General features: G+C 34.4%; 1 protein-coding gene across 7 annotated transcripts in view; it reads left to right on the top strand.

Annotated features, from left to right (window-relative positions):
• STRN3 (striatin 3) overlaps positions 1-21,151 on the top strand; it is a 112,174-nt gene that overhangs the window by 89,291 nt on the left and 1,732 nt on the right. For 6 of the 7 annotated variants that reach the window (XM_072838141.1, XM_072838137.1, XM_072838138.1 and 3 more), the window contains 8 exons: positions 4,005-4,138; positions 5,494-5,669; positions 5,854-5,901; positions 6,206-6,327; positions 10,106-10,273; positions 11,596-11,736; positions 15,805-15,912; positions 21,054-21,140. In XM_072838141.1, the coding sequence (XP_072694242.1) occupies positions 4,005-4,138; positions 5,494-5,669; positions 5,854-5,901; positions 6,206-6,327; positions 10,106-10,273; positions 11,596-11,736; positions 15,805-15,912; positions 21,054-21,140 (984 nt within the window). Of the gene's footprint in view, positions 1-4,004; positions 4,139-5,493; positions 5,670-5,853; positions 5,902-6,205; positions 6,328-10,105; positions 10,274-11,595; positions 11,737-15,804; positions 15,913-20,807; positions 20,905-21,053; positions 21,141-21,151 lie in introns of all 7 variants that reach the window. The other variant, XR_012036403.1, reaches the window with a different exon arrangement.

The raw sequence follows: 21,151 nt of genomic DNA, 5'->3' as shown, positions 1-21,151 counted from the left end.
TACTACTTGATAATTTTCTAATGTACCTAAACTAGAAATGTGTAGGAAATAAAAATACTACTTAGGCATTTTTACCAAAATTGATTTTAGCTGAAGATGTGTAGATATACTTGAATAACTTCTAATTCTAGATCTAGATAATTATAGTTCTAAGTATTGAGACTGAATTCTTACCAAAGGCTTATTATAATATAGGAGTATGTATAAGATAATTCAGTATCTAAGAATTTGATGTATAGACTATTTCATTATTTCTGCTTTTGCTATGTAAGAGAATTTTTCTGATGCCTCAGTTAAGTGTTTTTGAATACTTTCTTTTTAAAGAGTTTTCAAGTAGCACATTTGACAGTTAAGGTTAAATTAACTTTTGCAATTTTCCCTTACAGTCGTCTCTGCATGTATTCATCATAATCTGTACCAAAATTTGAAGTAAAAATCACTAAAATAATAAAACCAAGACAAAATATATTAAACATGAAAAACAACAGGAATAGTTAAATAGTCTGTTGATTCCTCTAGATCTCTTTTCCACTATTAATTAACCTATTTTCCTGTTTTACTTTAGGAGGTTTTTTTTCTAAAATTCACATACCAACTCCATTATTTTAGGCATTTAGTAGTGGCTTAGCTTCTTTAGCATTTGGTCTGTTTTACCAAATAATACTTAGAAAGCTTGCTAAAGTTTTTGTAGTTAACATAGATGTAAACTGTAGATTTTACAAATTAAAGCATAGTAGTAGAAACAGAGAGAGACCCTTTTAAATGCGTTAAACTGTTGACCTATGGAAAAAGCCAGTGAGGGCCCACACTACACAAAAATCAGTTTAGAGCTCTGAGAGTGTTTATGTGTACTTATTTTTTTAAACTTTTTATTTGTTAAAGATATACTTATTTTGTGGGGGAAGAGAGTGTACGAGTGGGGGGAGGAACAAAGGGAAAGCAGATCCCTGCTGAGCATGGAGCCCGACCTGGGCCTCCCTCCCAGGACCCATGAGATCGTGACTTGAGCAAAAACCAAGAGTTGGACACTCAACTGCCAGCCACCTAGGCACCCTTGTATGTGTACTTTCTAAAGAAAAAATTTAAGTCAGTGATCTAACTGTTGCTTAATAATGGAAGGAGGAGGAGGCCAATGAACATGAGCTTTATTATACTTTTTAAAGGGTAAATCTTCAGTAAGTGTTTGTTACTTAAAAAGATACAAATTCAGCTTTGACCTAGAGCTAAGAAGGGAACATTAGAGTTCACAATCTCTTATTTCAGGGGCAGTTTCCAACTTTGTTTCTATACATTTTATAAAGAAAAGTCTGTTTTTAACCAAACTATTTTTTTAAAGATTTATGTATTTATTCATGAGAGACACAAGGAGAGAGAGAGAGGCAGAGGCATAGGCAGAGGGAGAAGCAGGCTTCTCGCAGGGAGCCCAATGTGGGACTCGATCCTGGGATCACGCCCTGAGCCAAAGGCAGATGTTCAACCACAGAGCCACCCAGGTGTCCTATCAACCAGTATTTTTAATAAAGATTTAAGATATTACCATATCACCATTGACATTAGTGAAATCATCTGTGTTCTTTAGGTTTCATAAAATTGAAGAAGGGTTAGTTTGATATGGGAACTATAAGTTTCCTTAGTTGTGTCCATAAAAAGAAAGAGGAGCATTAGTTACAGAAGTAAAAAAAACAACCTTGCTCTATGATCCCATTTTGTAGACCCTAAGATTTCAAAAAAAAAGAAATGATAATACAGTAATAGCATTCTTGAATTGCTTGATGAAATCTCTTAGGTTTTATCCAATAAAAAATATCATAATTTTCTTTATAAAAAACTACTAATGATTTTTTTTATGTTTATGCAGTCATTTGCTGCAGGTAGTTAATATAAATAAAATTAATTTATGGAATAGAAATTAATTCTCTCTGCAAAAATACAGGGAAAAATAAATTGAATATTTACTGTGATTACTGTATGCCCCAGTGATGGGTGATTATGGAAAGGAGAAATACAGCATAAAATACTTTTTTCACATAGGTATATAATAAATACTGAGTGAGCAGTATAGCTTACTATATATAAATAAGTATATGTATATAGGGAGAGATGGAGAAATGTAGTAATATACTTAATTAGAAATGGTTAAAAGTAGTTAATATTATACAGGCACTTCCCTTCACATGCCCCTAAGTTTAGCAAAAGCTGATCAGAAATATTTCTGCAGGGATCCCTGGGTGGCGCAGCGGTTTGGCGCCTGCCTTTGGCCCAGGGCGCGATCCTGGAGACCCGGGATCGAATCCTACGTCGGGCTCCTGGTGCATGGAGCCTGCTTCTCCCTCTGCCTGTGTCTCTGCCTCTCTCTCTCTCTCTCTGTGACTATCATAAATTTAAAAAAAAAAATATTTCTGCAAATCACTATATGATAATGCAAAATAATTTGTTATTGTGTTAAAAGTAATTTATTGGGCTTTTATCAAGATCTGTGTTAATGTGTAATTGTGAGTGGGAGGAATTGTGGCAGTTTGTTCTAACTTGATTTACAAATTATAAGATTAAAAGAAAAATTTGTCCTTGTAGTGGCTAAAAATACTTTGAGAAAATATTACCTAATGAATTTTATGTAATTATTCTTAAACATAACTTTAAACTATTTTACAGTTTTTTTAGCTTCTGGTATTACCAATAACTGCTTACTAGATATTGGTAGGAAGGATCAATTCTATAGATTTAGATTAAATAAACATAATCCTTGAAAGATTAAATCCTACTAGCATATACGTGTATATTTTCTGTCTGATACTCTAGGTTGCTTGCTGACTCACAACTTATTTTAGCAGTGTCATTGAGGACTCTGAGTCAAACTATATAGCTTACTTTGATGAATAATAAAATAAGATATTTTAAATAAAGATGAAGTTTCCTTTTGCAATAGTATACATTTAGGAGAAGTTGACTTGTGTCTTACATACTTATTTACTTATTTTCAGTAGTATTAGTGATGACTGACACATTTTATTACATCTGTTATGTCTTTTTGTACTATATTAGGTTTATATCATTTTTTTGTAGGAACTTTTCAAAATTAATTAGCTTGAGTTTTTATGTTTCCCTTTTAAATTTGCTCATGAATTTCAAATGTTTTTGGTATGTTGAGTTGTTTTGTATTGCAATGACTTGTGTACTACTTTTATCATCAGATTAAAATTTTGCTTTCAAAGCATATGTGCGATAATACTGAGAATTATTGCTTGTACTATAACTTGCAGCAAAATATATAATAGTATAGTTCTGATTATGGCAGAGTTTGACTTTAATTGGCCAAAGTGAAAAATTTAATTGAAAGTTGTATAGTCAATGTAGAGTAGTTATTTTAGAAGTGTCATGGTAAATAAAAGGCAAGTTAAAATAATAAATCATAGAGCGTGAAAACTGGAAAGCATTTTAAACATTACATGGATTAACCTTTTCCAGGAAGGAAGCTGACATTGTTGGTTGTAGAACTGCCCTTTTCCTAGAACATTGTTGTTATTGGAGTAATCTGAACAATTTAAGGCTTATTTCAATAAACTGGGAAACCATTTACATTGGAATGTTTACATTAATTTTATCAGGGCCTAGAATACCTAGCACTTACAAGCAAATACAATATAGAGCAAAAGGACTTAACCTGTAATATTAAAAAAATACTATAGTTCTAATTGTACCAAAGTGATAAGTGTTTTAAATAGACCAAAGTCTTTTGTGGCTCCCCCCTCCCATGCTGGAATAATATATTTAGTGCATATTTGATTTGTGGAAGATTATGTTGCAGTTTGTAAATAAGCAAATAAACATTTGTTTATTACTACTCAGTAATAGGATTTCTTGAGTTGGAAGAAATAGGAGGGAAGTGGGAAAATAAAAATTAATTATATTAATATTGTAACTGTTAAGTGCTTACATTTCCCCCACAATATTGTCTTGTACTGTATGATTTTTCAGCATTTAAGAAGCGGTTTTGTTCTTTATAGCTGAACCAATAACGTTTCCATCTGGAGGAGGCAAGTCATTTATTATGGGTTCTGATGATGTTTTGTTAAGTGTACTGGGCCTTGGAGACCTTGCAGACTTGACGGTAACAAATGATGCAGACTATAGTTATGATGTAAGTGCAGTTTTATTTTTAATTTTTTAATGATTTAATAGAAGGCTCCTTATTTTTTTTTGGAAACACTTATAAAACAGAATTAATGTCAAGGTGCATGGAAAAGATAAGTTTAAGTGTGTCAATATGTTGATTTGAAGTGACATGTAGTTTTTCTTTTGTAACTACTTTGTGGTGTTTAAATTTTTCTTAGGTATTGTGGTGGATTAGCTAGAAGTTTGGGATGATTGATTACCTTATAATATTGGTTGATAAATATCTATCTTGAGTAGTCAACTCTCAATTATCTACTCAAATTAAGCCATATTTTGATGTCAACAAGAGAAAAATAGGTAACCTGAATCACTTGCCTTCAGGATACTTCTTAAAAATTATGTTTTATTTTTGAACTTTTATTATTTTAAGGGTAATATTAAAGTTAGCTTGCCATTTCCTGAATACTCACTTAGTCCTTCATTTGAGGGATGGGGGAAAGAATGGAGATTGGATGGGAAGAGTAGTGTTTGGAGGCGAAACTAGTCTTGGATTAAATTTTTTATAGACAATGAACACTCAATTGAGAGTTAACTATACTTGTTTAGATTTTGTCTAAATGAATTTACTGTTTTTCAGCAAATTTTCCCCTTTTATAACATTCATTTTTTTCTACGTTTTATACTTATGTTATACCTATATTAGCATGCTTTTTAGAGACATCAGCCTTGGTGGGCTGGATTATTCTCATTAATATTTTCAAAGCATATGAACAACTAAATTCTAGTAGACTTTTGACTACTTTAGAAGTGGTTTCACAGCCTATCTTTACAGATGGAGAAATGAAGGTAAAAAGATTAACCTCTTACCAATATCAGCAATAATAATGAAAATAGGATGACAATATTCTTAAAGTGTCTTTAGTTCAGACTTTTGGAAAGTACCTTAATTTGCTTCCTTTAAAAATTTCACATGCTAATTTACTAAATGACAACTGTATTAATAATGTTCTCTTGGATTTTTGGTAGTCATTTATATAATCTTACTGTTTTCATGTAAAGCATTGCAGCATGGTAGTTTTTGTTGCTCTCATCTAACGTTTAATAGGACCTTTGGGTTTAGCCTGATGATTAGGTAAAACAGTTTAAGGAACTCTTCATTTGATCTAGGTATTTGAAAGCTAATTTGAAGTTATTCTTCTTAGTATCATTTATTAAATGATAAAGATCTGTTATAAAGTTTTTAAGGTACATTAAATTTCCACTGGACATTTTAGCAAAGCAGTTAAATATATATATTTTAAACACACCAAAACACACAAAACTCCACATGCCTATCAGTTTACTACTTTTACCACTAAATATTGCACTCTTTCTTTTTAGTTGCCTGCCAATAAAGATGCCTTTCGAAAGACATGGAACCCCAAGTATACACTACGTAGCCATTTCGATGGAGTACGGGCATTAGCTTTTCATCCTGTAGAACCTGTGCTGGTTACTGCCTCTGAGGACCATACTCTGAAACTTTGGAACTTGCAAAAAACAGTTCCTGCCAAAAAGCAAGTATTTTCATACTAGCCTGTCTTTTTTTCCTTCCAAATTTACTCATAATTATTATTATTTATGGTTCTATTTTTTGCATGCATTCATTTGATCTTACTTAATGATTCTTGAATGTCAGCCAGTGATTTACAGTTATGTAATTACCTTTTCCTCCCCCACCTTTCTTTTCTCCTCTTTTAGGAGTGCCTCTTTAGATGTAGAGCCTATCTACACATTTAGGGCCCACATGTAAGTTTTATTGAATCTATACTTAAATTAACAACTATAGTTATTGTTAATTATTATTAATCCTCAGACCTTATAATTTTCTCATATTTGTTTATATTAGAAAAGACATTAGTTGAGTAATACTTCATTTGATTAGTAATTGTATTAGTGAGAGTATAATCAGTGCTGTTCAAATTTACATGTTTGTTATTTTTATTTTAAACAGTTTTTAGATAACAACATAAATTTAGAGGTTGGGGAGATACAGATAATGAGTTTCTTCATAGGCTTTATAAGTAATTTTTTCCCTCTTTTCCTGTAATAGTGGTCCTGTTTTGTCATTAGCTATTAGTTCTAATGGAGAACAGTGTTTTAGTGGTGGTATTGATGCAACCATCCAGTGGTGGAATATGCCTAGCCCTAATGTGGATCCATATGATACATATGGTAAGTGAAAGGTTTAAAATACTTTTTTAAGTGAATGGAGCTAACAAAATATTATTATAAGGTTGTTTAAAAATGTATTAGTCTCCTTGCTTAGTTTTTCATTTATTATTAATTTGCTTTATTAAAGATAAAAATTAAGCAGTATTGTGGCATGGAATATTTAAGCCTGTGAATTGGTACTTTGTGTCCAAAAATAACAAATGATATTAATTAGAACATTAATTAATTTTAGTACTATTTAAAGAGGAGAATAAAATTTAATACAAGGAACAATTTTTTAAGCTTAAAATATTTAGCAGAAAAGAGTAGAAACAAATAGAATGGTTGAATAAACAGTGGTCTACTTAATGGTTCATTTACATAAATTCAAGAGCTCTTTGGTCTTTTTATTTAAGACATACTTGGTGCCTAAATTTGTCAAGTATAGTGTTAGGCTGTACATCAGGAAATAAGAATCAGTCTAATGGAAAAGACAGACATTTAAAAAAGCTAGGGAGTGGAGTCTGTGGTTAGAAATTGTAATAAACAGTATGAAGATAAAAGTAATATGAAAGAGAGTCTCTTTAGATATAGTCCAAAACAGTGACATTTAAGACAAAATCTAAAGGATGAAAGGAAACCTTCAGGGGTTCCTGGTGGCTCAGTCATTTGAGTGTCTGACTCTTGGTTTTGGCTCAGTTTATGATCTCAGTGTCGTGGGACTGAGCCTGGGACAATCTCTGCACTAAGCACAGAGTCTGCTTGAGATTCTTTTTCCCTCTGTTCCTCCTGCTCGCTCGCTCACTCTCTCTCTCTTTCTCTCAGATAAATAAATAGATAAATAAATAAGTAAATTATTTAAAAAAAAAAAAAGAAGCTTTTAATAAAGAATTTTAAGCCAGGAAGTGACCAGTAAAGGTGGATTTTAAAAGGTGACTCTGGTTATTATAAGGAGAATAGATTGGGGTGGGAAAAGTGAAGAAAAGAATACAAATATAATGTTATAATGTAAAGTTGTAGTGTAAGGGTCTAGTAGACTAGGTGAAAGGTGATGTTTCCATGGTCATGAGGACAGTGAAGCAGTTGGTAGCAGAGTGGTTGGGAGAGAAACGGATTTGGGATGCACTGGGAAGTAGATAGGATAGGCAGAATCTGGTGATAAAGTGGATAGTGATTGAGTGGACAAAGTGATGGGTAAGTGATTCTTAATTTTGTTACTTTGTAAAACAGCTTTATTAAGATATAATTCACATGACAAAATTCACCTTTTTTATGTATACAGTTCAGTAGTTTTTATTATATTCACAGGACTGTGCATCCATCACCACTAATTCAGGACATTTTTATCACCACTTCTGAATTTTTTTGACATGAGCAGTTGGTATATAATGGTAGCATATTGAAATGGGGGCAGAACAGGTGTGAAAAGATTAAAGATGATGGCTTTAGATTTCAGTCATGTTCAGGTTACTACTATCAAGTAGTTAATAATCAAGATAGGAGAATGGATTGTATAACACAGGGGAAGTTATGTTGTGCAGGGCACAAAGGGAAGGCAAGTACGGAGGAACTCTGACATTGGGAGAGTGACTAGAGCAGGAGAGCCAGCAAAGAAAACTGAGAAGGAGAGAGACCAAGGTGGCTCAGCGGTTGAGCACCTGCCTTCGGCCCAGGGCATAATCCTGAAGTCCCGGGATCGAGTTCCCTATCAGACTCCTTGCGTGGAGCCTGCTTCTTCCTCTGCCTGTGTCTCTGCCTCTCTCTCTCTCTCTCTCTCTCTGTGTGTCTCTCATGAATAAGTAAATAAAATCTTATAAAAAAAGAAAACTGAGAACGAGTGGCCTGTGAGGAAGGAGGAGGTACAGGAAAATGTGGGATCATGGAAGCATGCCAAAAGAAAAAAACATTTTGAGAACAAGGTAGCAATCTGCACTTTCATATTTTGCTAAGAGGTCTAATATGAGGATAGATAGCAAAGTTCCTTTTTTTTTTTTATATGACAAATAGGTCACCTGGGTCTTAGCGAGAGGTTGGATGCTGGGACTAAGATCAGAGCAGAGGGTGAAGGGACCTGTGGGCAACTTTTCAAGGCACACTCTGGATGAAAAGCAATGTGATGAGAATAACCAAGAAAAGAAATGTTCAAAGAAAGAAAAATTTGGGGAACCTGAGTGGTTCAGTCGGTTAAGTGTCTGCCTTTGGCTCAGGTCATGATCACAGGGTCCTGAGAAGGAGCCCCATAACAGGTTCTCCTCAGCAGGGAGTCTGCCTCTCCCTCTTCCTCTATGCTTACTCTTTTGTTTTCTCACTCTCTCAAATAAATAATCTAAGAAAAGAAAAATTTTATTAAACTTGTTAGAAGAAAGTTTGTCATTGGTGATTTTAGCAAGAGTTATTTTGGTGGAAAAAAAGTTATTTTGGTGTAGTGATGCTATGAGAAACCATGTTACACTGATTTAGAGAGTGAATGAAAGGTAAAAAAGCATTTTACTCAATATGCTCTTCTGCTATCTGTTGGAAGGGTGATACAAGGTTTTTATTTGAGTCAGTAGATTCTAGAGCATATTTGTTTGCTGTGGTAATGATCCTAAGGAGAAGGAGAATTATTGTATAGTAGGGAAACTATAAACATGAAAGCAAGTTAGTAGGTTGAATGGAATCCAGAATTTACCTGATAGAATTATCATTTGAGAAGAAAGTAGACAGTTCTTCTATCTGGAAGCAAGGAGTAAGGTGGCTCTAGACACTAGTAAGTAGATTGAGTGGAGGAAAGACAGGAGAGGGGTTCTTAATTTCATTGCTGTATTTTCTCAGTGAAATCGATAATCAGAGATAATCATTCTGAAGAAGGGAAGTTGGAAACTGAAAATTCTGGAGATAATAAGAAATAGTTGTGGGAAGTCGGAATTTTCTAAAGAAACAGGATTGTAGGCCAGATGGTGCACAGTGTTATTATTAGCCACCATGTCCATCAAACGGTAAATGGATACGTAAAATGTAGTATATCTATTCAATGGATATTATTTGGCATTTAGAAGAAATTCTTTAAAAAAAAAAAAAGAATGTTATAGCATGTCTCTCATGTACTGAGAGACATGCTATAGCATGGATGAACCTCGGAAACATTATGCCAGTCACGAAAGGCCAGTTGTATGAAATGTCCAGAATAGACAAACTTAGAGAAACAAAGTAGATTAGTGGTTATGTGGGCTGCAGAAAAGCAGGAAGAATTGGCAGTGGGGGGTGGGAATGGCTAATAAGTGATGGAAATGTCCTCAAATCGATTGTATAATAAAAGCCATTGAATTGTACACTTTCTTTTTTTTAAGATTTTATTTGTTTGAGAGAGAAAGAGGGCGAGCAAGAGTGGGGGCAGACAGGGGCACAAGGAGAAGGACAAGCAGACTCCCTGCTGTGGAGCCCAACATGGGGCTTGATTCCAGGTCCCTGAGATCATGACCTGAGCCAAAGCTAGGCATTGGGCAGCTGAGCCACCCAGGTGCCCCCTCGAATTATACACTTTAAATTGGTGAATTATGTGATACGGGAATTATATTTCATTAAAGCTGTTTCTTGAAAGTGTATGTTCTTTATAGAAAATTCCAAGAATACAGGAAAGAATTATGGTGGGGATAAAAAATAACCCATAATTCCACAATTTAAAGATGACCACTTCAGTTCTTCTTATGACCATTATGGGTAGTCTTTATACTTAATTATATGGTGAGTTATCTTTATCCAAAACATTTTTTTCCAACTTCTTTTAGCTAATTTGTGTTTGTTTGTTGTTTCTTCCCAGAGCCAAATGTTCTAGCTGGCACTTTAGTTGCACATACAGATGCTGTCTGGGGTCTTGCTTATAGTGGCATAAAAAATCAATTACTGTCTTGTTCAGCAGATGGCACTGTTAGGTTATGGAATCCACAAGAAAAATTGCCATGTATTTGCACTTACAATGGAGACAAGGGTAAGTAAATTTTGCCCTATAAAAAAAAAAAAACGCTAATTTTTTTAGAATTTGGAAGATAGAAAGGACAAAGCAGATGATTACTGTTTCTTTGCTACTCCAAGAGACACGTTGAAAGAATTTCATAAAGCTTGTCATGATAATCTTTTTACTCTTAGCATTTCTTATAAGCAAGTGTATCGTATAGCTCAGTGCTATTTGACTTTTTCCAGGACATGTCCTATTTAAAAAATAAAGCTTTGTAATCGTGAAGTAGACAAATGAGGCTGCTCATAGGAATAACATGAGGCTCTCCACTTGCTCTGGGTGGCTGCACTCAAAGACTGAAGGGATCACAGTCTTAAGCATACCTAATACATATGAGCACACTGAATGAGAAGTCTAGCCTTATAATCATTGAATCAGCACCCCTAAGTAGGAAGTACAAACTGAGTTACATGTAGAATTTCAAATCTTTTCCTGTTAAAGAAAGCTTTAAGCAGTTTGCTTTGTGATAACTTTTATTTATATATGTTTATGTGCTGGCATTAGGTTTTCTGAGTCATTTTTAAGTTATTTTTAAAAACCAGACCTTTTCTTTTTATTAGAAATTATGTTTTGTCTTAAAGCATTTTAGATAAATAGTATGTGTTTACTTTTTGTAAGATCTCTTAGATACCTTAGTGATAATGCTAATTTTTCAATTACTCAAACTTTTGAGGTAAAAATTTATTTAAATATTTGTTGCCTTTACTTCATCTTGATAATTAATCGTTTGACACTTTGGATTTCACCTCGTTGTGCATGATCTGGCTAATTGAATTTAATCTATTGAAGACAAATTGCTGCTCAGGACATGGTAGGATAGTACTGCATCGGTAGATTCCAGACTCCAAGCTTTATTTTCAGAGATCTAAAAATTCAACTTGTGTGAGCTACTCGATATGGCTATAAGTCTCAAACCAGTGCAATCTCCCAAGAAAGTGATGTGAAAATGCTAATTTATCATTTTACAGTAAAAAATAAATATGGCAAGTCAGCCAGAAGACTCACCTAGATTTTTTTTTCTTAGAAGAAAATGCATAAAAGAACAAATGACTTTTGTACATATCTCCTTAGTACTTTGAGATCTCCAACTATATTTCCTTCTACTATTAAATAGAATATTATAACAACTAAAAATAATTGAACGGAAGTTGCCTATTATATCTCACTACCCTAACATAATTGCTCTCTTTTTCATTATGAACATTATTTCAAAAACACTTGAGTTCCTTTTTCTTATTAGCAAACAGGGATTTCTAAATTGTTTTTATATTGAATCTCTTCGGGCTTCTTTTCAGAGCATGGAATACCTACATCGGTTGACTTTATAGGCTGTGATCCAGCTCATATGGTGACCTCTTTCAACACTGGTAGTACAGTAATTTATGACTTAGAAACATCACAATCATTGGTGATGCTTTCATCACAGATAGATTCTGGTAAGTTTTCATAGGTTTCCTTGAAACTTAAAAAGGATTATTACACAATAGAGGGTGATCTTTTAAGTTTTACATTTTGACTATTTGAATTTATGATGAATTTATGAAACAACTTCAACTGTGTTATAGTTGTATTCCTTTACATTATTTTTGCAGTTTTCTCAAATTATGCTTAAAAGCTTGGAGAGTTTAGGGGATCATAGAGAGTAGGGCAATATAAATGTGAAAGTAGAGGAAATAATTTTAAAGTTTTAGTGGAAATACAGGGGCGCCTGGGTGGCTCAGTCGGTTAAGCATCTGCCTTTCAGGTCATGATCCCAGAGACTTGAGATTGAGCCCTGAGTAGGGCTCTCTGCTCAGTGGGGAGTCTGTTTCTCCCTTTCTTCTTTCTCTCCACCCACTTATGCGTGCACACGCGCTCTCTAAATAAATAAATAAATAAATAAATAAATAAATAAATAAATAAATAAATAAAATCTATCTTTTCAAAAGGTTTAATGAAAATACATGTGAAAGTAGAGAAAATAATATAAGCCTGGTTGCTGGTTGCATCCTTGTGGTATCATTTTAATGTGCTTTCTCTTTTCTTTTTATTTCCTGTAAACAAGTTATAGATCTAGAGACTTATTCATATTTGGGTTTAATGTTTTTGTCTTCATTATAAAGTTTTTAAAAGTTTTTGGCAAAACTACATTATAGTAACTTGTGAGCTTTTATCAGGAGTAAATATTGTCTGGTGTATCGTTTTCTTTTTTTTTTTTTTTTTTTGGTTTATCGTTTTCTTATGTAAAGTCTTGATGATCATTACCCACATCCATTAATTCTGTTGAAAAATGATTTTCTAATTCTTTCATTCCTTCTCCACTTAATAGCTAGAATATTTCTATAAAAAGGAACACTGTTCATCAATAATCTGGTTACCCTGGAGTTAGTGATTATAAGTGAAGAGAAAGATTAATATTGAACCCTCCCCCACTTTATCAGTTTTCAAAATGAGGTGGTTTCCTAGCCTTACCCAGAGATGTTCATTGAGCCTTTTGGGTGTTGTTTTTATTACCATTATAATCCCTAATCTCAGATATAAATGTATCAGATGTGTTTTAGTCTATTGCAGATATTATCTTTATCATTCCTCAGATTGTTTCATGTTTGGCTAGTGGGAGCGTATTCAGGTTGGCTCTTGAACCCTTTTGACATGACTCTGGTAGTCATTAATAGCTTTCTTACTTTCTGATGTAGCAAGATGTTTTGGGTTCATCTTGTTCATTTTGTGCCCCAGACTGAAAGCATGCATCTCTCTAAGAAGCCATGGTTTCTTTGAGTGGAAAAATGGCATTTAGAGACTGCAATATAGGTATACTTAGGCTTTTGGATTGGTCCTCATGGCTTTTATGGCTCTTGAGTTGCTCATTGGTTTAGGCTTTTTCAGTGGACAGAGCTAGAAATGCATTTTAAAAAAAGAAAAGAAAAACACTGATAATTTCATACAAATATTTCCCGTTAAAATTCAGATTTATCTCGTTGCTTTTTACCTCATCTTAATCATGCTGAAACTCTTGATTCTCAGCAAAATCATCATCATCTCTTACTTGATTTATTCCACAGTACAGATACAATCATCTCAGAATAACAAAACCAACACCACCACCAATAGTTTGATTACTGATAATAGTTTCATATTCACAATGTATTCCACTAGAGATGATACAGTCTAATTACTGTGCTTTAAAGTCAACTGAAGGGGCATCTGTGTGGCTTGGTTGGAATTGAGCCTTTTGTTGGACTCCCTGCTGAGCAGGGAGCCTGCTTCTCCCTCTCCCCCTGCTTGTGCTTGCTCTCTCTTTGTGTCATATAAATAAAATCTTTTAAAAAATAAAGTCACTTGAAATTATTCATTTTGTTTGTCTGCTTATACCCCAGTTGGATATCTAGTTAACATTCATTTGTCTAATTTTACTTTTGGGGGTTTTTTTTGGGGGGAGTTGCTTTTAAAAAATCATTTTATGGCAGCCCAGGTGGCTCAGCAGTTTAGCACCGCCTTCAGCCCAGGGCCTGACCCTGGAGACCCAGAATTAAGTCCCACATCAGGCTCCCTGCATGGGGCCTGTTTCTCCCTCTGCCTGTGTCTCTGTCTCTCTGTCTCTCTCTCTTTTTCTCTCTCTGTCTCTCATGAATGAATAAATAAAAATCTTTAAAAAACATTTTATAATTATTTAAACCATTTAAATTGTTTCATGGTCAAATCTCAAACCAAATTATAGTTAAAGAAGTGTGTTTCCCAGCATTTTTTCAACTCTAGCCCCTTTCTCCTTCTTACATGGGTAGTGTGTCTAAGTTCAGTTAAGAATTCTTAAATATATGTGGAATGACTGATAGTTAAAATCTAATAATGTTATTTTCTCATTAGTTTTGATCCCTCTCTGTTTTTCCCCCATCTCTAATAAGAAATTAAGAGCTTGGTAGCAAAGAAAGGTCTCGTCCCTAAGAACATGTATTGCTGTTCTTTGTGGTTTTTCTCTGAGTGTGGGTTGGATGGGAGTGGTTCCTTGCAAACGTGATTTTTCTTGTGAATTTTTTCATTAAATGCTTATTATTCATTCATGGGCTGTTTATTTTTTATTATTTTACTTATTTTTAATTTTTTTCATTGGAGTTCCAATTTGCCAACATATAGCATAACACCCAAGTGCTCATCCCGCCAAGTGCCCTCCTCATTTCCCATCACCCAGTCACCCCAAACCCCCGCCCACTTCCCCTTCCACTACCCTTTGTTCATTTCCCAGAGTTAGGTGTCTCTCATGTTTTGTCACCCTCACTGATATTTTTCACTCATTTTCTCTCCTTTCCCTTTATTCCCTTTCACTAATTTTTATATTCCCCAAATGAATGAGACCATATAATGTTTGTCTTTTTCTGATTGACTTATTTCACTCAGCATAATACCCTCCAGGTCCCTCCACGTCGAAGCAAATAGTGGGTATTTGTCATTTCTAATGGCTGAGTAATATTCCATTGTATGCGTATACCACATCTTCTTCTTCTTCTTTTTTTTTTTTAAGATTTATTTATTTATTTATTCATGATAGAGAGAGAGAAAAAGAGGCAGAGACACAGGCAGAGGGAGAAGCAGGCTCCATGCCAGGGGCCTGACGCGGGACTCGATCCTGGGACTCCAGGATCGCGCCCTGGGCCAAAGGCAGGCACTAAGCTGCTGAGCCACCCAGGGATCCCCTACATATACCACATCTTCTTTATCCATTCATCTTTCAATGGACATCGACGCTCCTTCCACAGTTTGGCTATTGTGGACATTGCTGCTATAAACATTGGGGTGCAGGTGTCTCAGCATTTCACTGCATCTGTATCTTTGGAGTAAATCCCCAGCAGTGCAATTGCTGGGTCATAGGGCAGAACCTTTTTTTTTTTTTTTTTTTTTTTTGTCTTTTTCTTTTTCTTTCTTTCTTTTTTTTTTTTAAAGGGCAGATCTATTTTTAACTCTTTGAGGAACCTCCACACAGTTTTCCAGAGTGGCTATACCAGTTCACATTCCCACCAACAGTGCAAGAGGGTTCTCTACATCCTCTCCAACATTTGTGGTTTTTGCCTTGTTAATTTTCCCCATTCTCACTGGTGTGAGGTGGTATCTCATTGTGGTTTTGATTTGTATTTCCCTGATGGCCAGTGATGCGGAGCATTTTCTCATGTGCTTGTTGGTCATGTCTGTGTCTTCCTCTGAATTTTCTGTTCATGTCTTTTGCATGGGCTGTTTATTTAAAGTAATAATTACTGTGGATCTTTAAGATTCTAAACCACTTATACTGACATTCCGCATTAAAATATTTCTAATTTTTCTTAAATTTGAGCTTAGTACTCCATAATAATGTCCATCATTATAGGACATGATAGCTTACATGTATGTTTTAAGAAACTATATCTCCCAGATTTTTATTTTACACAAATGCGTTAATATTTTAATGATTCTTATTTTTTGGTAAGCCTAGAAAGGCCATCATCTAAATTTTAACTGAAGATTTGAATTTTAGTGCATTATTTTCCTTTATTTTTCAGGTTTACAATCCAATAAACACATTAACAGAGTAGTAAGTCATCCCACACTTCCTGTTACAATAACTGCTCATGAAGATAGACACATCAAATTTTTTGACAATAAAACGGGTAAGTTGGTTGTCTTTCTTTTTAGTTAATAATATTGTAAACTTAAGATGATCAAAAATGCTATTCTTTTTATGTAAAACATACTAACTTTTTGCCTTAAAAATTGCCAGGTACACCATTTTAACTCCGATTTCTGCTTTACTTAATGTGGTACACTTCCATGTTAAATTCTGCCCCTTAGGTGTATATAATACTTTGTAATACCAATTACATTTTCTCCATGTCATGTTAAATATAAACCCATCCATTTGAAATTTTTTCTTTTATATTCTGTTGTGAAAGGCCTGGAGTTTGGCATTTCAGAGATATACTCTTAGAATTATTCCTCAGGAGATGAAATGATGAAATCTGGAAATTGTTTACTGTTATTCTCCCTCTAGTTCTTCTGTGAGGAAACTTACCAGTTATATAGAAGTCAAATTAAATTTTAATTTGGCCGTAGGGTGGTTTCTTTAATGACCTCTGTTTCATCTGTTAGTAGAATACCACATAAAATACTGTTTGTGCTCAGTTAGGCTTCTTTAAGAAGCTAAAACGGGTATTAAAGGACTTCCAAGTAAGAAATTTAGAAGTTAATTGCAACATTATTGCAGGGCAACAGATTATCAAGCAAGACAAATCAAAACTATAGATCTTTTTGAAATGTCATTCATTCATTGATTCATTCAAGTAGGCTCCATGATCCTAAAATCAAGAATAAGATGCTCTGTCGACTGAGCCTGCCAGGTGCCCCTCTACAGATTTCTCTTTGAAGGTTATATAGGATGTGGTTATAATTATTAATCTCTAGAGTCTTAAAATAAATCCCTGTGTTCAAATAACACTTTAATGGACAGATTCCTTGTAATTCAGTAGAACAAGTTGAGAATCATTTAAAAAAATTTTTTTTTCAGATAATTTCCTTTACTGTATTTCTGAGATTCTTTTAAGGTTAACTATTGAAGATTTACATTTACGTTTGTAGCAGGAAGGTCAGAAATTTTAGTAGCTATATTAACAGCAAAATTTATTCATGAGAGACACAGAGAGAGGCCGAGACATAGGCAGAGGGAGAAGCAGACTTCCCTGCAGGGAGCTTGATGTGGGACTTGATCCCAGGATTCCGGGATCATGACCTGAGCCCAAAGGCAGACCCTCAACAACCATTGAGCCACCCAGGTGCCCCAGCAATAGACTCTTAACAATAGAAAAATTCTTTCTAAATCCTGTTTCACTACGCACAACATTGTGTGAAATTAAACTGTAAATTGCATTCAGGTATACTGTTTCCAGAGAATTTTTTTCCCTGAAAATTGGTAACTCATTTAAATGTGGTAAACTAGAATATTTTCTGTTGTTTACAGCTAAATTTTTAATGGAATATTCTATCAAATGACTGGTATGTTTATTGAATTATTTTCATCTGAAACATAGAAATTAATACTCTGGATAGATTCAATGAATTCTTAGATTTGAACAAAAAATATTTTTAGGTTTTGTATTCTGCATGGCACTTGTTTGAGGAAAATAGAACGTGTGTCTCTGTGTGTATGCACATGTGTACATTCATACATGCAGTAAGATGAGCCATGCTAGATAAAGGAGTCTTCATAGTGAGGGTTTGATCTTTGCTTTGAAGAAATGGTAAGTTTTGTGTTGTTTTTTTAAGTGAAGAAGGTAGTAGGAAATTCCAGATAAGGGCCTATTTTGAACAGAGGCAGCATGGTGATAGGAACTTGGGCTGGAATAGAAGTTTCTTATAGGTAAAGCTGAAGAGGTAAGTTTGGAGAAGAGAAACTATTAGGGACTTTTCAGAGCCAGGCTAAGAATAATGGATTTCTGTTTATGCTGTGTACTGTGAAAACTATTTACAATATTTGAGTGGGGGTTTGTAAAATTGGTTTAGAAAGATTATGTAAATTGCATTACCTAGGAGATCTTTGACTTTAAATAATTTATAATTTCACTTTCTAATGTTTGTTGTAGAGAGATATTAAGGGTTCATGATTTTTAAAATTGTGGTAGAGATAGACATTTGAGTTGCATATACTGTGCCTCTGAGGAACTTAGCTTAGTGATAGTGAGTTTGGGAGGTGTACAAGTTAAGGATATGGGGGAGTTGGAGACTGAAGATCCTGAAATCATTGTGGGCTCATTCATTCAGTACAATTTATTGAGTGTCTGCCATATCCTTGGCAGAATTTTCAGTGCTTCGTGAACAAAACAAAATGGTCCTCTTAGAATTTAATTTCTAGTGGTGTCTTGCTTACTTCAAGTGGAGACATCATTCTGTTTGATTTACATAAAGTAACATGTTTGTTCTTCTATAACTATAAGGTAGATAAGGTATTATTTCCATTTTACACTTGAAATAAAAGGCTTAAGAGAAGTTTCTAATTTGTTCATTGTTACACAGCAGAGAGAAATTATGGGGTTGATGGATTCACATGCTGCATGCAGTTTGCTTCCAGAGTCTACATTTTTTAAAAATAGCTTTTTCTTCCCCATTTCATAGAGGCTCACAGTAATGATTACCCAAATCAAAGGTGCTTAAGGTGCCAGAAAAGGGAAAACAGGTGACATCATTTATTTTCCTCCATTATGGAAGGAGAGAATTAATTTTGGTCAGTGAGGAGAGGTAGTAGTAGAGGCATGAGGCAAAGTGAAATTGGTTAAATGTGCGAAGCTGCAAATATATGTTGGCAAAGAAGAAATCCTAAGGAAGTGTCAGAAGTTTTGTGACTGAAGTTTTGTGAGTAGATTTGTTTGGATGAAAGAATTCTTTGCTTTAAGACATATTAAATTTAGAAGATACAGGATCGTTCTTAGGAGAGAAGTTAGAACTAGATTTGTGAATTAAGACTTACTGCCATAGATTTGACATTTTAAGGGAAGCTAATGATGCTTGGTATTTAACTTCTGATAATTTGAGATTATTGGCCTGGAGCTCTGCCATTTCATGCTTGTGTATTTGGGAGTTTTTTTTTGTTTTGTTTTTTGTTTGTTTTAATAGGAATGTTGCAAGAAATGGATTCTAGACCTGATGAATTATGTGGGGCTAAACAGTTAAAAGATCATATGTTGAATGATTATACTGTATCTCAGGATAGCAGAGAAGAATCTCTAAAATTAGTTATTAGTATTAGTGAGAAACAGACAAATGTGATTTGGAATGTTGAGACACTAATTTCCTACTTAATTGATGATGTTAGTATTACCAGAAAGTGATAGAACCTTTTATGTTTTTCAGAATAACTTTTTGCACATTTAATTATGTTGTGGTTTTATATTCAGTCCAGGAGCTATAGTAATGAAAGTAGATCTATTTCATGTCCCAGTGTGGAATGTCATTAGGGGACCAAAAATGATGATTGGGACTAGAATTCTGGAGGTCTGTCATCAGGAGCTGCTCAGGTATTTGAGTAATAAAGACTTCTGCAGAGTGAAAGGGGAGGAAATTTTTAAAATATCAGTATTTGCTATTTTATTCCTTCTTGGATGAATCAATTTTTGATACTGCTTTCCAGCCATCAAAGGCATATATTGCCAGTGCAGAGGCTAATCCTCTTGTCCCCAAGGTACTTATGCAACACAACTTTGTATTCATAACTTGTTTTTAAATTTTAACTTGCCATTGAATCCCATTTTCTTCCCAAATCTTCAGTGAAGATATCCATTAAATCCCATTTTCCATTGTAGCATTTTTGCTACTGTATGGGGAAATCCAGAATAATTTCTCACCCCTCTCCTCTTTCTTTTTTTTTTTTTTTTAAAGATTTTATTTATTTATTCATGAAAGACACACAGAGAGAGAGGCAGAGACACAGGCAGAGGGAGAAGCAGGCTCCATGCAGGGAGCCCGACGTGGGACTCGATCCGGGTCCCCAGGATCATACCCCAGGCCGAAGGCGGTGCTAAACCGCTGGGCCAGTGGCGCTGCCCCTCTTTCTTGTTTCTAATGTATAAAATGATTGAGATTTCAAAGGGTAAATGAATTTAATTATAGTAGAATCTTTAGCTAGGGTTATATCCTCTAGTGATTTATTTATCAATAATCCTGTATAATCTTTACATCCTAATGAGAAAGATTTTTTTCTGTTTTAAGTTTAGTTCCAACTATAAATCTTAAGCCTTTGATGTAACCATACAGTCATTATGCTTTCCACTGTCTACCAGGTACTGTCAGATTCATGTCACACAGATGTCTTTTTTTTAGGAATAACTGGGAAAGTTCTGCATTAGAATTAAAATTCTCTTTAAAAAATTATTACAGGCGTACCTCTGTGGGTTCAGTTTCATACCACTGCAGTAAAGCTCATTTGGCATTTAAAGTGAGTCAAATGAATTTTGGTTTCTCAGTGCATATAAAAGTCATGTTTACACCATATTGTTGTCTACTAAGTGTGCAGTAGCGTTATATCTAAAAAAACAATGTACATACCTTAATTAAAGAATACTTATTGCAAAAAAATGCTAACCATTGCTGAGCTTTCACCAATTTGGAAGCAGTCATCCCAGATCACTATAACAAATAAAATAAAATTGAAAAGGTTTGCAATTTTGCAAGAATTGCCAGAACGTGACAGAGACACAAAGTGAGCAAGTGCTATTGGAAAATGGCACCAATAGATTTGTTCAACACAGGGTTGCCATAGATCTTCAGTTGGTAAAAAACGGCAATATCTGTGAAGTGCAATAAAACAAGGTATGCCTGTATACTGGGCAAACGTTGGAACCTTTAAGTGATAGAAGGCAGACACAAAAAGCCACTTGTTATTGTGTGATTGCAACTGTATGAAACATTCAGAATAGGCCAAATCACAAGAGAAAGAAAGCAAATTAGTGGGAACCAGGGACTTTGGGGGAGGGGAGAAATAGGGAGTGACTGCTTAATGGGTACGGGTTTCCTTTTGCAGTGATGAAAATGTTCTGAACTGGATAATGGTGATGGTTGCATATCACTGCGAATGTTCTAAAAGCCACTGAATGATACCTTCCCAAATGGTTAAAATGGTAAATTTTATGTTATGTGTATTTTACCACAGTAAAAAATATATTGCTGTAGTGATTGTCTATTTTATGTTGATGCTATATTATGGTTTCTGATCTCACAAGTTATTAACTGTTTGTGAAAACTTTATCTTCTGTTATGTTTTGTTTAGGTAAAATGATCCATTCTATGGTAGCTCATTTGGATGCTGTTACAAGTTTAGCAGTAGATCCTAATGGAATCTATCTGATGTCTGGAAGTAAGTCTGAA

This window comes from Canis lupus, chromosome 9, assembly GCF_048164855.1.
Source record: "Canis lupus baileyi chromosome 9, mCanLup2.hap1, whole genome shotgun sequence".
Classification (NCBI taxonomy): Eukaryota; Metazoa; Chordata; class Mammalia; order Carnivora; family Canidae; genus Canis; species Canis lupus.
Note: the sequence above shows the minus strand (reverse complement) of the source record. Positions and strands in the feature narration are given on the sequence as shown.